The sequence below is a fragment of the Netta rufina genome (assembly GCF_964035555.1).
Source record: "Netta rufina genome assembly, chromosome: 5".
Taxonomy (NCBI): domain Eukaryota; kingdom Metazoa; phylum Chordata; class Aves; order Anseriformes; family Anatidae; genus Netta; species Netta rufina.
The window spans coordinates 62189657-62204219 of record NC_140128.1 but is presented as its reverse complement, the minus strand read 5'-3'; the positions used below and the strand labels follow the sequence as shown (position 1 = coordinate 62204219).

Below are 14563 nucleotides of genomic sequence, written 5' to 3'. Positions count from 1 at the left end.
ATATACACACATGCACACACATATATATGTATTTATGCATATATACACATATGCACACACATATATATAAGTATTTACACATATACACATATATGCACACATATATATGTATTTACACATATATGCACATACGCACACATATATATACTTATTACGCATGTATACACATGCATATATATATGTATAGACACATATACACACGTATATATGCACATGTACGCACGTCTAAATGTATATATACACATATACACACGTATAACCGTATATATACACATGTATATACACATATATAGACATATACACACGTATATACGCATACATAGACATATACACACGTATATACGCATATATAGATATATACACGCGTACGTACACGTACACATTCCCACAGCCCCCACCCCGCCCTCCACCTCCTCAGTGAGGCCCCGCACGTCGCCTCCCCCCTCCCTCCCCTCACCGCTCTGCGCATGCGTACAACGCGCCGCGCACCCTCCCACCCCTCCGCGCCGCCAGAGGGCGCCGGGACCGGCGGGGGGGCGTGGCCAAGACGAAAAGGGGGGCGTGTCCTAGCACAAAAAGGGGCGTGGTTTGGCCGCGAAGGGGGCGTGGCCGAGGCCCCGCCCCCCGGCGCCATGGCCCTTCCCGGCATTCCCTATGAGCGGCGGCTGCTCATCATGGCGGACCCGCGGGACAAGGCGCTGCAGGACTACCGCAAGAAGCTGCTGGAGCACAAGGAGATCGACGGCCGCCTCAAGGAGCGTGAGTGCACACCGCCCACGGCACCGGGAGCCGCTGGGGAGGGGAGCCGTGAGGAGATTCCCGGCCCCTCGGGCGCCGCCGCCGCCGCCGCGCTTCGTCACGGGCCTGCTCCGGCCTTGCGCTGAGGCACCGGGGCCTGCGGACGCCTCACGGGCCTGCCCCCGGCACCTCACGGGGCCTCTCCGGGTGCTGCTCGTGAGGAACACAGCGCAGCGCTGACATGGGGCTTCAGCAGGGCATGGCACGACGATATGTCGCCTTCCCGGTTCTCCTCAGAGCCCGGCTGCCGTTAGAATCCACGTTTTAAGTGCCATTTTGTGGTTTTGGACCCCCAAAAATCCTTAATTCTGTTTTTTTTAATGCTGCCATGCTCTGCTGTGTTGGGCAAGGGCTCCTGTGCTCGCAGCGGGATGAGTTGTTGGGTGTGCAGAGGTCCTGCCTGCTGGGGGAGGGCCTGGTGCCGCGTTCCTTATAGATTAAAAGTTACCCAAATCTGGTGTTTCTTTCCTTTTTTAGTGAGGGAGCAGCTGAAGGAGCTCACCAAGCAATATGAGAAGTCAGAGAATGATCTTAAGGCATTGCAGAGCGTCGGGCAGGTATGTGGGAGGAATGGGGTTAGAGCAGCCTGTGGGGGTGCTTGATGGGGAACTTGTCCAGAAGTAGCAGTTGTCAAATCCACTTCTGGGGTGAAGAAAAAGCAGGTGGGAATAGTACAGCTAATGGCAAAAGAAGCCTTGCTGCATACAGACACATCAAGCACATGGGTTAGAGAAGTTATCTGTGTTTATTCTGTTTAACAGAGATGTTTTAAAGAAATAAAACCATTGGCTTGAAGCAGGAGAGAGAATTTAATTTCCAAGTCAGCAGTTATCTTCTGTGTTCTGAAACATGCCAAATGTCATTTGGCAAGGTTAATTTATCTGTAGGCTAATACTGGATTTATTCTTTTGTAGATTGTTGGTGAGGTGCTTAAACAGCTAACAGAAGAGAAATGTAAGTACGCTGGACTGTTTCGGTCTTTGAAATCCTGAAAATAATCTTTGGCAGTTAAAAACTGGTCTAAGGATTTGGTGGAATAAAAAAATAAGCGTGTCAGGGATGTGAGCATTAGCAGAAAAATACAATATGTCAGATAGTTCAGAGGCATAATTAAGAGCAGTGCATCAAGTAAATTTGACTTTTTCTTTCACCTTCTCTCTCTAGTTATTGTGAAGGCTACGAATGGCCCAAGATATGTGGTTGGCTGTCGCCGTCAGGTAGCTGATTTATGTGAATATCCTTAAAGTGTTTGTTTTGGTCTTGAATATTAGCATTGTTTTGGATCAACCCTGTTCTTAGTGGGATTAAGTGTTTTCTTTAAGCTGTATATGGCTACTTTATAAAGGGATCTGCTTGTTTTCTCCTTTCCTAGCTTGTGGTAGACTAATTTCGTTGTAGAGTCAAAGCAGTCCAAAACATTCCTGGAACCTTGCATGTGTTTATCGTTTTCATTGGTGTGAAGCTCTGTCTTTCTGCCTGAACTTGAACTCTGAAAATTAATCCTCATGCCATCAAACTGTGTGAGGTCTGCCTTGCTATGCTGTAAACATTGCACAGGATGGCTGCTGTTATGCTAAGGTTTAGGTCTAATGTTGCACAACTGTATATTTAGCTATCTTTTTCTAATGCTTTTGCAGTCTACTTCCATAAATAATTATAGGCAAGACCTCTGTTCTGAACACATTATCAGGGTTTTTTATTTTTATTTAGTGACATAAAAAAAAAAAGCCTCGATGCTTCTAGTTCACAGGACAACCCCTTTTTTAGCTACATAAAATTTCATAAAAGCTGCCCAACTTAATACGGAACCGTGCTTACAGAATAATCGATCTTATACAGTCAGCAAGAACCAGTTTAGAGGTACTCTTTATTTTCTATTTCTGTACCAAAGTATAAGTGGTACATCGCAGACATGGCTTAAGAACTGCTGGTTGGTTAATTGAGCATTGGATGCGACCCACTTCCAGTAATTAAAACCTTGTGGATCAGCAATTCCTTACCAAAGCTATCTATTGCTTAGGAGTTAACTCTTAGTGAAAGCATTCAGCAACTGCAGAGCAGAAAGGAATCTCTGATTGGACTCAGCTAGACTCATCCCTGACTGACATATTCATCTTTGCTCCTGTCTATGAATGAAATCTGCTTTCTGAATAGGATCGTGTATCCTGAGAAGGCAGCAGCGTTTTATTTAGCTTACTGCACAGATAAGTGTAGTTTCCTTTAACAGCTGTGTTAAAGTAGTTTCCTTTAATCACCTCAAACTGATTTATTTAGTGAAGGTAACTGCAGTTGCAACTTTAAAACCTCATGATTGTAGCATAGCATGTTCTGGCATATTATTTAAATATTGAAGAAGAGTGTTTTGTTTGTTTGTTTTTTTAGTAAAAGGTATCCCAATGTAGTATTGGTGCTACAGTTGGCTTGTCTTTCTGCAGAGAAACTGATCTTTGTTATGGAATTTTCAACTCTTACTAGCTCTGCTGAAAGAAAGAAAATGTGTTTGCAAATTCTTTGCAGTACCCTGGTTCTCTGAATCAATTTAAGCTTTGTACCTGGAAGTTAATTTGAAGTACAGCATACTAGAACTCTAATGTGCAAGTTAACCCAACTCTGTTTTGATGATTCATCTGTGATGGAGTTGTGGTAGCTGGGAGAGAGGTTGGGGCAACCAGGAAGTGGCAGACTGGGGAGATGGTTTTACTCGGAAGAACTTGAAGAGGTTGTTGTTGCTGGGGGGGGGTCTAGCTGTCAGGAATTTCAGGTGAAGGCCCCCAGTTAACAAAACTTAGCAGCAGGCAATGAACAAAACTCCTGCAGGAAGCATTTTCTCATCGTGTTGGCTGTCAGTCGATTGTATTGTATTTTTTTTCAGTAACAGTGGATGTTTTCTCCTCCTAGAAACAAACTATTTGGGAAATGGGAGTGTCAGTGTGTCAGTTGATGTAGTATAAATCCATTTATCTATGATTTTCCTCAAGAATATGGATGTGGTATGGTTCTGCTTGCATAAAACATCGGCAGTAATTGCTAGTATTGAAATGCTCTTTAATTGCATACTTGTAAGCTTCAACCCTGTCAATATGTTATGGCACAAACTCACTATTTTCTTTCACAGGAATAAAGAAATTTCTCTCTGAAACACATGATAGGCTTGACAAGTTAGTCTTGAGGTTCAGAACAAAGATAAATGCTAAGGAATAAATTGTTCTTGGATGGGTCTGGCCTTGCAGCATGTACTCCACAGTTTATTCTGGAACAAAAACCACTCTTTGATCTTAAAAGATCCTAGATTTGACAGGAAGAAGCCTAAAAAAAAAAACACATATCCATGATTGTTTTCAAAATGCCAAAATATCAAGGCAAATAACTTTGCACACTGTTTTGCAGCCTACAAGAGCTGGCTTTTGATCCAGGTCCTTGTGGCTGTGCTGAGAAAGGGGATCCATAGAGCTTCAATTAAAACAAAATTACTTCCCTATCTAAAGCACACTTCCCAAGGAATTCAAGGTCAATTGGTTTCTTTATGTCTTTTCGATGCAGAATGACTTAAATCTGTTGAGCAGTGTTGAATCTGATAGAAATACCAGCTTCTACATGTTTCTTAAGGTTAGGCAGCTGGAAAGTGGGTCTTATCAGTGACTCGAGTAACAGAGGAGTGACAGCTTGATCCTAAACCCTGCTAGAGACTAAATAACGCGTGCTGGCAAGGGCCCTTATAAATCTCCCAGTGGGGGAGATGGAAAGCTTCAGGCACTGCTCGCAAACAGTTGTAGAAATCTGTAGAAATGCATTCAGATGCCACGTTAGTAAAGCTCAGAAAAATAAGTTTTATATTCATCAAATGTAGATTGAGTGCCTTTTAAAAAAAATCACCGACATGATAATTTTTTATGACTGTTGTTGTTCAAGTCCCTATTGTATGAGATGTGCAACTGCAGTCCTAGACCAGGTTTCTTAAAAGCAAGGTGAGAAACAAAAATTACTAGTTTTAAATATAAAAACTAATTGCCAGCAGGTAGCACGGAGTCCTGGAATAGGACTGTAAATCTCAAACTTTCTTTTTAAAACTTTTAAAAAAAAAAAATCTTGTAGAAGTGGAGTAGGCAGACAAAAACTTCTGAGGCAGATGAGTAGGGCATCTGAGGTAAACGACAGCAAAAAAAAAAAAATATAACAACTGGAACAGCTGACTTTGAAGATGAGAGATAACTGGATATGTGAAATTAACAAACGATGAAAGGCTGGAAGGAAATAGGTCAGGAACATCTACGCACCCTTTCTGACAGGCCAGAAATGAGAGAACCATTGACTAGACTGGTGGCAAGTTCAGACTCAAATAGGCAGGCTGCTCCTTGTGTCCGTAAAGGATTGCTTGCTTGTTCTGAAACAGCTGGTTCCATCCCATGCTGAGCAGAGGGGAGGGCTAGATCTCTCACTGCTCCTGTCACACTTACTGTGGATAAAAAACAGAGTGTATATATGAATTATGGTCTAGAAAACTATTTTCAAAAGTAGCAGAAGTTCAATATCTCTTTCAGCATTAAAAAATAACTTCCTCTGGCCTCTTGTAGCTTTTTCTGTCATCTGAGTGTGGAAACCTCCAGGTTTGTTGGTCTATACCAGCTCCTGGCTCACTTTGTGTTCCCATGGCCAGCTTTTTCCCAGTTTAAGCATTCCCAAAAATGGTGGTGAGGGACAGGCAGTGTTTACTAGAGTAGCTGCTTGGCATGTGGCTTAGCAGCCTTGTTTCTTCTCGCGTGTGACTGAGCAAGGCCTACACGTTACAATAAACATCTTGGCTAAAACCAGATGTTGTTTTGAAACGTGGTTCTAACAGAAATATCTTCTTTGTCACTAGCTTGACAAAAGTAAGCTGAAGCCCGGAACAAGAGTTGCTCTGGATATGACCACTCTGACTATTATGAGGTAGGTGTCTGCTCTCCAGCTGCTGTTCTGCTTACCGTGGAAAGGGGGAAGAACACTGATCTGAATAGGTTACACCAAAGTTTGAATAATCAGTTATATTTTGTAAATATTTTCTGTAAAATGGTGCTTAAGTAAGGACTTTTTTTTTTTTGTGGAAAGTCAAGTATCTGTCAACTAGCTTAAAAAGCAGTTGGCTGCTCATTTAAAAAATAACTTCCTTTACAACTCAGCCATTTCAGCAGCTTTTTGAGCTTTTGTTTCAGTTTTCTGTAAGGCTTTTAAAATTTTGCTACGTGTATTTTTTTAACAGATGTTTGTTTTGTTTTAAGGCGAAAGGAGAATAAATAACTTTCATACTTGCTCTAGGAATTATTGCAATAACTGTATACACATCTGCACAATTAAATATGCATACTCTTATTTTTTTTTTATTCCAGATACTTGCCAAGGGAAGTGGATCCACTGGTGTATAATATGTCTCATGAGGACCCAGGGGATGTTTCGTACTCTGAGATTGGAGGGTTGTCAGAACAAATCAGAGAGCTGCGAGAGGTATCTGCTCTCAAAACGCTTACCAAGCAGTGGGATGTGTTCTGAGTGAAGTTTTTTAGCGTTTAAATGTTTTATTGATGTTTATCCTAAACTACCATGAGAGAGGCTGTTAGAGAATCCTGTCAGATGAGTGCTTTGTGTGTTTCATTAACTTTTTCTATGCTAGAAGATAACTTGTGAAGTGTTTTTTAAACGTTTTTCAGCTTTGCAATTGTGTTTATGGCAAACAGCAATGTGATCCGGGATGCTGGTGCACTCACACTGAAGTAATTCTGTTAGTTTGGGCATCAGTGCCGCAGGCTGAGCAAGCCTGCCCGGGAATGTGGGTGTTTGAAGACTCACTCATGCTGCTGTGAGCCATCTGACTATAACAGAGATTGTTTGTGTGCTGTGCACACACCTTACAGTAGCAGAGAAGGATTATTCTAAACACCACATCCCAATTCTCAAGCTGGTTATAACTCATCTCTGCTGTTACAGGAGCTGGAATTGAAATCAAAATGAAGAAAATCTTCTAAAGAAGAGGGTTTGAAAGATGCAAGACCCTTTAAGCTAAGGGAGCACTATAAAGTCAAGTGAGAGGGCGTAGTTAGGTTTGACAGCCAACAAACCAAACTAATTCTGCACAGAAACTGCTAAAATTGCTTCGGGTAGTTGTATTATAACAGTGGGAAAACATGGTTTGAATGAGCATCAAGAGAAACAAGGGCAGGACTGTGGATTGATCACTTAGATCAATCAGGTGCTTTCTTACTCATCTGTTTCTCATCCAAAAATATGCTGCACAGATAGCTAAGAATACAGCTATCTAGAAAACAGGCTGGCAAGTGTTCCGTTAGCTTCCTGAGATCACTGATCTATTTTAAAACTGAACCAAAGTCACTGTTTTTCTGTCTCTTCACAGGTAATAGAATTGCCACTCACAAACCCAGAACTGTTCCAGCGTGTGGGAATCATACCTCCAAAAGGCTGCCTGCTTTATGGCCCCCCTGGTGAGTGATTCAGTGTTGATATCTCTTAGCTCCTGTGGTTCCCACTCGCTGAGGTGGGGTGAGGCTTAAGGGTGATGTTCAGACTCGTTAACCACTCGGGTAATTAGCGATGCAATGCCCCCCATATGCCACTTCTGTGGGCGGGAGCACATCAGGAGAAAATTCAGGGGGCAGACAGAGCACTGAGATGCTGTTCCCTTGCAGTGGATCTCAGAGTATAAAAGGAACAGAGTGGATTCAGTAGATTTCAGAGTATAAAGGGGTGGCAGTGCAGCTCCCCCCATCCCACACCAAGCCCCTGACAGACCTTTCAGACAGATAAGAACTGAAATTCTCCTAGAATCAAAGGGAAACAAAAACTTAGTGGTCGTGCTTGGTTGCAATAGCCTTTTTTTGTTTGTTTTAAAGTTGCTAACGTAATGTTGGGTTACTAGTTAAACATTTTTTATCCTCTTGTCTGTGCAGGTACAGGGAAAACGCTTTTGGCCAGAGCTGTTGCTAGCCAGCTTGACTGCAACTTCCTAAAGGTAGTTTAACCTTAATTCTGCACGCACATGTGCTTAATGTTTGCTCTCCAACCTCTTCACTCGTGTTTCTTATGCCTTTCCAAAGGTGGTGTCAAGTTCAATAGTGGATAAGTACATCGGTGAAAGCGCTCGGCTGATCAGAGAGATGTTCAACTACGCCAGAGATCACCAGCCATGCATCATCTTCATGGATGAGATAGATGCTATTGGTAAGGCTCATGGTCTGGAGAATGGATGGAGGCTCTTTTTAGCACAAAGCAGCTACAGAGCTACTGTCTGTCTTCTGAACAAAGATATTTACGTGCTGTGTTTTGAGAGGAAACATAAAAGAGCAAAGTGGTTCAACTTCCTTCTTGCTGGAGCTATGACAGCTAGCTGGGAACCATAACGATTCATACGTGGCTTAGATTTTTCCAGCTATATGAAACTGCATTTTAGAATGTGTGTGTTTAAGCAACTCATCCCTCCTTTCCTCTCCCCCCTGTTAAAAGGAGTCTTGTCTTCAGACATAGCATTATGTGGAGGCAGAAGTAAAGAATTGTAACTGAGTTTGGTATTCTGCAGGTGGCCGCCGTTTTTCTGAAGGCACCTCAGCTGACAGAGAAATTCAGAGGACTCTGATGGAGGTGAGTGCCTGAACTCTGACTGCACACTGCATGGTCCTATTTAAGAGGGAGTTCTAACACAAGTGTGAATTGTTACGTTGGGATCTGGCTTGGTGGAGCTTCTTCTGAGTTAATATCTTCAGCTAAATTGGTCTAGATGCTGCTTTTCTAAAAGGTAGCTGCATATCCTCCTAACTCGACTGAATCCAACTTGGAGACTAATTGAAAAAAAATTGCTTTTAAAATTGCTAAAATAATTTGGGGGTATTTTTTCTTCTTACTTCAATATGATTCTGCATACTGCATTTCTTTGTTTCGAGGGCCTCCTCTTAAAAGAGGAAAAGGAGAGCTTGTCTCTTATTCCCAAAGACACTTAGTTCACAAAATTTTTGAACTTGTACAGTTTGATTCTTGAAACTAGGACCGTTATTTCTTTGCTTCTGTACTAAGTGTTGCGGTGAATCTGTCTGCGTGAAGAGAATTTTTAAAACACTGGTGACAATTAAGAATTCTAAAGCTAGTGAGAGACTTCATTGGCCTGTGTATGCAAACAGTTTGTCCAGTTCAAAAGAATGTCTGCCTCACATAAAGAATTAAATCATTGTGATCGAAGAACAAGTACTTTGGATCTTCACAATGAAATGTCTTCATATGTGTATTAGTATTCTAGAGGCTGTTCTCCAAGTCTAATTTGAATGTCCTGGACTTAGTGTATTGCACTCCGAATGTGTCAGCCAGCCACTGGGTCCTTTAGTACTTGCACTGTTTTCATTGCCTTATTGTTTTAGCCAAGTCTTTCACATTTGAGCTCCGCTTTGTTCGATATCTTTTTCTCTGAATGAAGCATTTTCAGTGGCTCTTAAGCTTTCTTTTATTGCTTATAGAATACGCAGGAAGCTGTGACCTTTTAGAAAGCTTGTAGCATTTTTCCTAATTTATTTTACCACGTTTATTAACTTGGTGGAAGTACATATGCAGGAATTAAGTGCAGTAAATAAGCCAAAACCCCCTAGCGTGTTCTAAAACCGAACAACTCTTTTCTTCTAGCTGTTGAATCAGATGGATGGATTTGATACTCTGCACAGAGTTAAAATGATCATGGCTACTAACAGACCAGACACGCTGGATCCTGCGCTCCTGCGGCCTGGAAGGCTGGACAGAAAGATCCGTGAGTTACTTCAGCACAGTGACTGGAAGGAGGATGTCATCTGTGTGAAGTGTGCTGCTTTCATTAAAGCTGTAATTCTTTCCAGATATCGATCTACCAAATGAACAAGCCAGATTAGATATTCTGAAGATTCACGCAGGTCCTATCACTAAACACGGTGAAATAGGTAAGTAGAAAACTGCCTGGGTGTTCTACTTTGGTTTTTAGAAGTGTGAGGAGGGTTGTTAGACCGACTCTGAGGCTCTTGGGGTTCCTATCCTTACAACGGCAACAAAACTTTCCTGTCAGAATTCTACTTTAAAAAAAATCCTGATTGAGTTGTGCTAAGCCTCCCTTTGCAAAAGATGAGTGCATGTGTTGAAAATGAGCCTTAGAGTGCAGCTGTAAACCAGCAAATGGGCATGATCCTCATCAGTTAGTTTCTTTTTTATGGGGGAATAGCTTAATGCAAGCAAACAGCATTTCCTTTAGCCAAAAAAAAAGTCCTACTGCAGGAGACTGAGAACAAAAGAACTTCTAAGAGTCATAGAGCAACTTAACCTCGGAGTATGGAGATGGCATAACGAAAACCTTGTTATCTGAAACCAAGCTTGTCTTTGCTGGTTATTGTTGTAGAGAGACTTCTCCAGAGGGGAGAAATATCTGTCAGATAAAACGGGGAAGGTTCATTTATACAGTGTTACTCTAAGCTTCTCCGAAGTCTTATTCTCACAGTAAAAGCTGCAGAGCCTTCCTCGAGAAAGCTGTAATTGTGATTTGACTTGAAAACAATGTTGGCTGCCTTTTATTTCGGTACGGCTCTGCAGACCCTGCCTGCCTGTTCCCAGCCCTGTGCTGCCCCCCACTCCGCCCCCGCCTTTTTGCTGACATGAGCTATTCAGGCAGCCAGGCAGCATGATCTGGATAGTGGAACTGATCTCGTTCACCATCTGGCTGCACAAACAGCTGCAGCTCAATAGAGAGGGTGGCTCAGGAGCAGGAATGAGCTGGGGGAGGGTGAGAGGGATGAGGATTGCCTTTCTTAGCAGCAGTGTTGGTTTAAACGTGCATCAGACTGTAGCTGAAGATACAGAAGATGCTCCAAGGCAAATCATGAACCTGAGGTAATGTACTTCACTCTTTCTCTGCATCTTTGGGCACTGGAATGGAAGCAGGGTAGGAGCTTTCCTTTATATCATGTAGCAAAGTGAGATGTAAGATGCCGGCTAAACTTCTGAATGTGATATCCTGGAATAAAGTCCCAAATGAGCCAAATGGGGTGTGAGCTGCATTAAAATCCTAAGATTGACCTGTCCCAGGTTCCAGCATGAGGTTCTCCTGCTCTAGTACTGGTGCCTACTGAAGACTGAACTGACCAAACTTTGCAGCTTTTGATATGGCTTTAGTCCCCTTTCACTCCTCCCCCCCTGCTTTCTGTTTTCCTTGTTTATAGGACAGTTTGCTACAAGGAATTAGCAAATATAGAATTTCTAGTCTCTAGGTCTTTCTGGATTCTAAGATAAAAGCTTTCAGTTCAAATGTTTTGAGTTTCATCCATTAGGTAAACTGTTTCAAAAAGTTCTGCTGAGAAGTCCCGACTTTTTAATGTGAAGCCTTGCAAAATGGCTTTTTTTAATGAGCAGCACTGAAGGCTCAACAGTCTGTTTTAGAAACTCATTACAGAAACTATAACCAGGCTTCCTATGTCAAGGCGTTTAATGCCTTCTGGAGATGCAGTTATAATAAGAAAAGGACTGAGATGATCGCTTCCATTTAAGTTTTCTGGTTCTGTTTTGCTTTTTACATCATTTAAATGATGATAACGTTTCCTTGATATGTGTTTTCTTGCGTTTTATGTCAATGCTTGTAACCTCAAATTAGTAAGTTCGGGATTTAACTACATAACGTGAGCTTTTGGCTGAGGTACCTTTCCTTGTTAATGAAAGGGAGAATACAGCTGATTAGTTCAGCTGATTAAATTTATCAGTCTGGTAGTCAGCTATCTATTTGCACTGAAATCAAAGTAAAGTGTTCCTTTGTTAGCTGGGCGTGTGTTTCAGTGGTATCCATAAGGGGAAATGTGAATTTATTTCTAATTGGCACTTGTGTTTTGTGAATAGATTATGAAGCAATTGTGAAGCTTTCTGATGGCTTTAATGGAGCAGACTTGAGAAACGTCTGTACCGAAGCAGGTATTCTCTTCATTCTTAATTTTGATGGGCTTGTTTCATGCTAAACATTTGAGCTGTTTCTCGCGTGCTTCCATGAGTGGATTAAAATCAGGAGGTTAGAAATACGGAGCTGGAATATGGTCCTTGCACACTGATGCTCACTTTTTGTACCCCTTTCTTAAGGGGTGGACAGCACTTAATGGGAATGCTAGCATCTCATCAGTAGCAACATGCCAAAGCAGTTGCTTACCTCACAGCATGTCCCATGTGTCTAGACTGAAGTGTAAGCAGCCACGTGGTGGTATGCCCTGCAGCTTGATGGAATAACTTGAACAAAATAGCTTTTCTTCCAAGTCTCCTTATGACCTATACAGTCACAATGGACTTGATTCTTTACATCTTCCCTCTAAGGTTATGGACAAGTATCTTACCGGGTCTGCCAATAAACCAGCTAGACATACAGACAGTCCAGCTGATGTGTGCAGACCTGCTGGCAGTCAGGAGCAGTAGCAGTGCAGTGATACAGCATTATACTCACTAATATCCCCTGCCATATACAAGCTGGATCTACACAGAATTATGTGGGTGTAGGCACCATCCCGTGACATGCATGGTATCAAAGTTCTCTCCATTGCTTGGAACTTGATCTACAGAGGGGAAAAAAGGCCACCCCATGTCTGGTTTTAACCACTTTTACTGGCCAAGCATCACGACACGTTGTTATAAGCATGAGATGCATTCCAGAAACACTGGTAGTACCCATTTTTCTCCTTTTTGCAGAGCATCCAAGTTTTTCAGTACCTGCATGTTGGGAGAGTTAATAGTATGTTTTTTCGCTTCATAAATGTATTGTACACTTAAGGTTTGCCTACATTGGAAAGCTGAGTAACACAATTAAAGTTGTTTAAAGTGAGTTGTATATTTTGCTGATCGCTTCAGCGACTGTGCTGTAGTTTAATCCTCTTCCCAACTTTACAAAAGCTTCATGTAACAGTCTGTGCAGATAATGTAGCTTGGATCCTTTCCACTTAAATTGAAGTGAGACTTCACGTACTGTCTTTCTGTACTGAAAGGAGCACCAACTTACCCTTGCTGTTAAATTATTCTTTGCAGGTATGTTTGCGATCCGCGCCGATCATGACTTCGTAGTTCAGGAGGACTTCATGAAAGCTGTTAGAAAAGTGGCCGATTCTAAGAAGCTGGAGTCCAAGCTCGACTACAAACCTGTTTAAGTTAACCATATAATTCATGATTGACTGCAGGGGACATACTGGGTTAACGTCTAAGAAGAGAAATAATGTACCTCTTGATTGTTATCATAAGGTGTTTGTATAACATGTAGCTAGTAGTTTGGTAACACTAGTTGCAAGTTGGCTACAGAAATGTTTTCTGTACAATTCTGAAATACAATACTCATTACAGCCCAGGTTAAGTAAAACGCGTGGAGATGTGTTCTCATAGCAATTATGGTGTGACTATAAATGTGCCTGGATGAGTTAGCAGTCTTCAAGAAAGTCAATTCATTTCTTGGTTGTTGTTTTTTTTTATATCGGTAAATTTCCTTTCATCAAACAGTTGAATAAAACAATAAAACTTGTTTAAATTGGCTTACCCCAGTGTACCTTCTCTGTAACTCTCTTGGAGAGAGTTAAATACAATCACTACACCAGAGAAAAGTTCCTCTCCAAATATTGAAGACACATGATTTATTTGAGTCCTGTGCCTTACATGTCAAAACGTGGCATCTTTTTTTTTTTTTTTAATCTCTGGGGACAAAGGAGAGAAAATCGGTGTTTACTCCTTCACTGCTGAAGTCAGGAAAGAGGATTTAGCTGAGCTAGCTTTAGTTACTGCTCGGAGTATGAGAACTGAAGAAGTCCTTTAAAATGTTTGCTGTCTTTCTTTATGCTAGGGTAAGTCTAATGCTAGATATTTTGTCAATAAACTGGTATTTAAGTGGAAGTGGAGAATCTGAGCTGGATTTCCTCTCCAAGTTCCCCTTTCAGTTACTTCATCCAGCCAGGAACTTTCTGATATGCTTGGAACCTGTGCTGCTTTACGCACGTGAAGTGGCATATCTAATGCTCCTGGAGCTCTCAACATGCTTTGCGATGCATCTTACAGGGCTGGAATTTGGCCTTCTGTGGGCTTGGCTTTGTGCTCCCTGGGAACTTTCTGCTGCAGCTGTTTGAGTAATCATTCAAACAGAAATAAAAACATGGTGGCTAACCTGTTCTTTTTCTTAAAGCCTTCTGTTACTATGTATTATTTCTGTTTTCTAATCAGTTCCACTGAGAGGGTGTGTGTGGAGATGGACTTACTGTGTGCAGTGGAACTTACTGAAGTGTTAGACTGGAACAGCAGTGTACTAGACTGGACTTCTGGCTACTTCTCACTATTCTAATTGGATTACTTTGGGCATGCTCAGCTGTCAGACAAGTACATTAAATTAACTCTAGACTCACTGGGAAAGGCACCACTGAGCAGCATCTCCCTGGCAGTTTTGACAACCAGCATTGTATTTCATTCCCTATCACTATGAGACAAAACAGAGGCAGGGGAAGGCAGAGAACAGCTGCAGCGGGACAGGCCCTATTTTCACATTTACAGCTAATGGCTGTTAGGGATTCTGGTTGGTATGAAAACTTCCTAACGTGATTGTATCAGGAGTATAAGATGCAAATTTCAATTTTAGTTTTCCATACCATGCATTTGAGGGCAGCTCAGATGGAGCTGCTGGGTCTAGGTGCTACACCTGTATGGTGTGCTCAGAACAGTCAATGTTTAATGAAAGTCAATCTCTGAGCACTGTGATGATGTAAAAATTGAGCTGAGCTTCTTCCAT

General features: G+C 41.9%; 1 protein-coding gene across 1 annotated transcript; it reads left to right on the top strand.

The window, feature by feature from the left end:
• Positions 1-617: 617 nt before the first annotated feature.
• Positions 618-13329, top strand: PSMC6 (proteasome 26S subunit, ATPase 6). Its single transcript, XM_084288557.1, has 14 exons — positions 618-759; positions 1276-1355; positions 1713-1752; positions 1963-2015; positions 5657-5724; positions 6162-6276; positions 7181-7268; positions 7734-7795; positions 7881-8004; positions 8360-8421; positions 9448-9568; positions 9654-9734; positions 11668-11739; positions 12832-13329. Exons 1-14 carry the CDS (start codon positions 633-635, stop codon positions 12948-12950), a joined length of 1212 nt encoding a protein of 403 aa, XP_084144683.1. The 5' UTR covers positions 618-632; the 3' UTR covers positions 12951-13329.
• The last annotated feature ends 1234 nt before the right edge of the window (positions 13330-14563 follow it).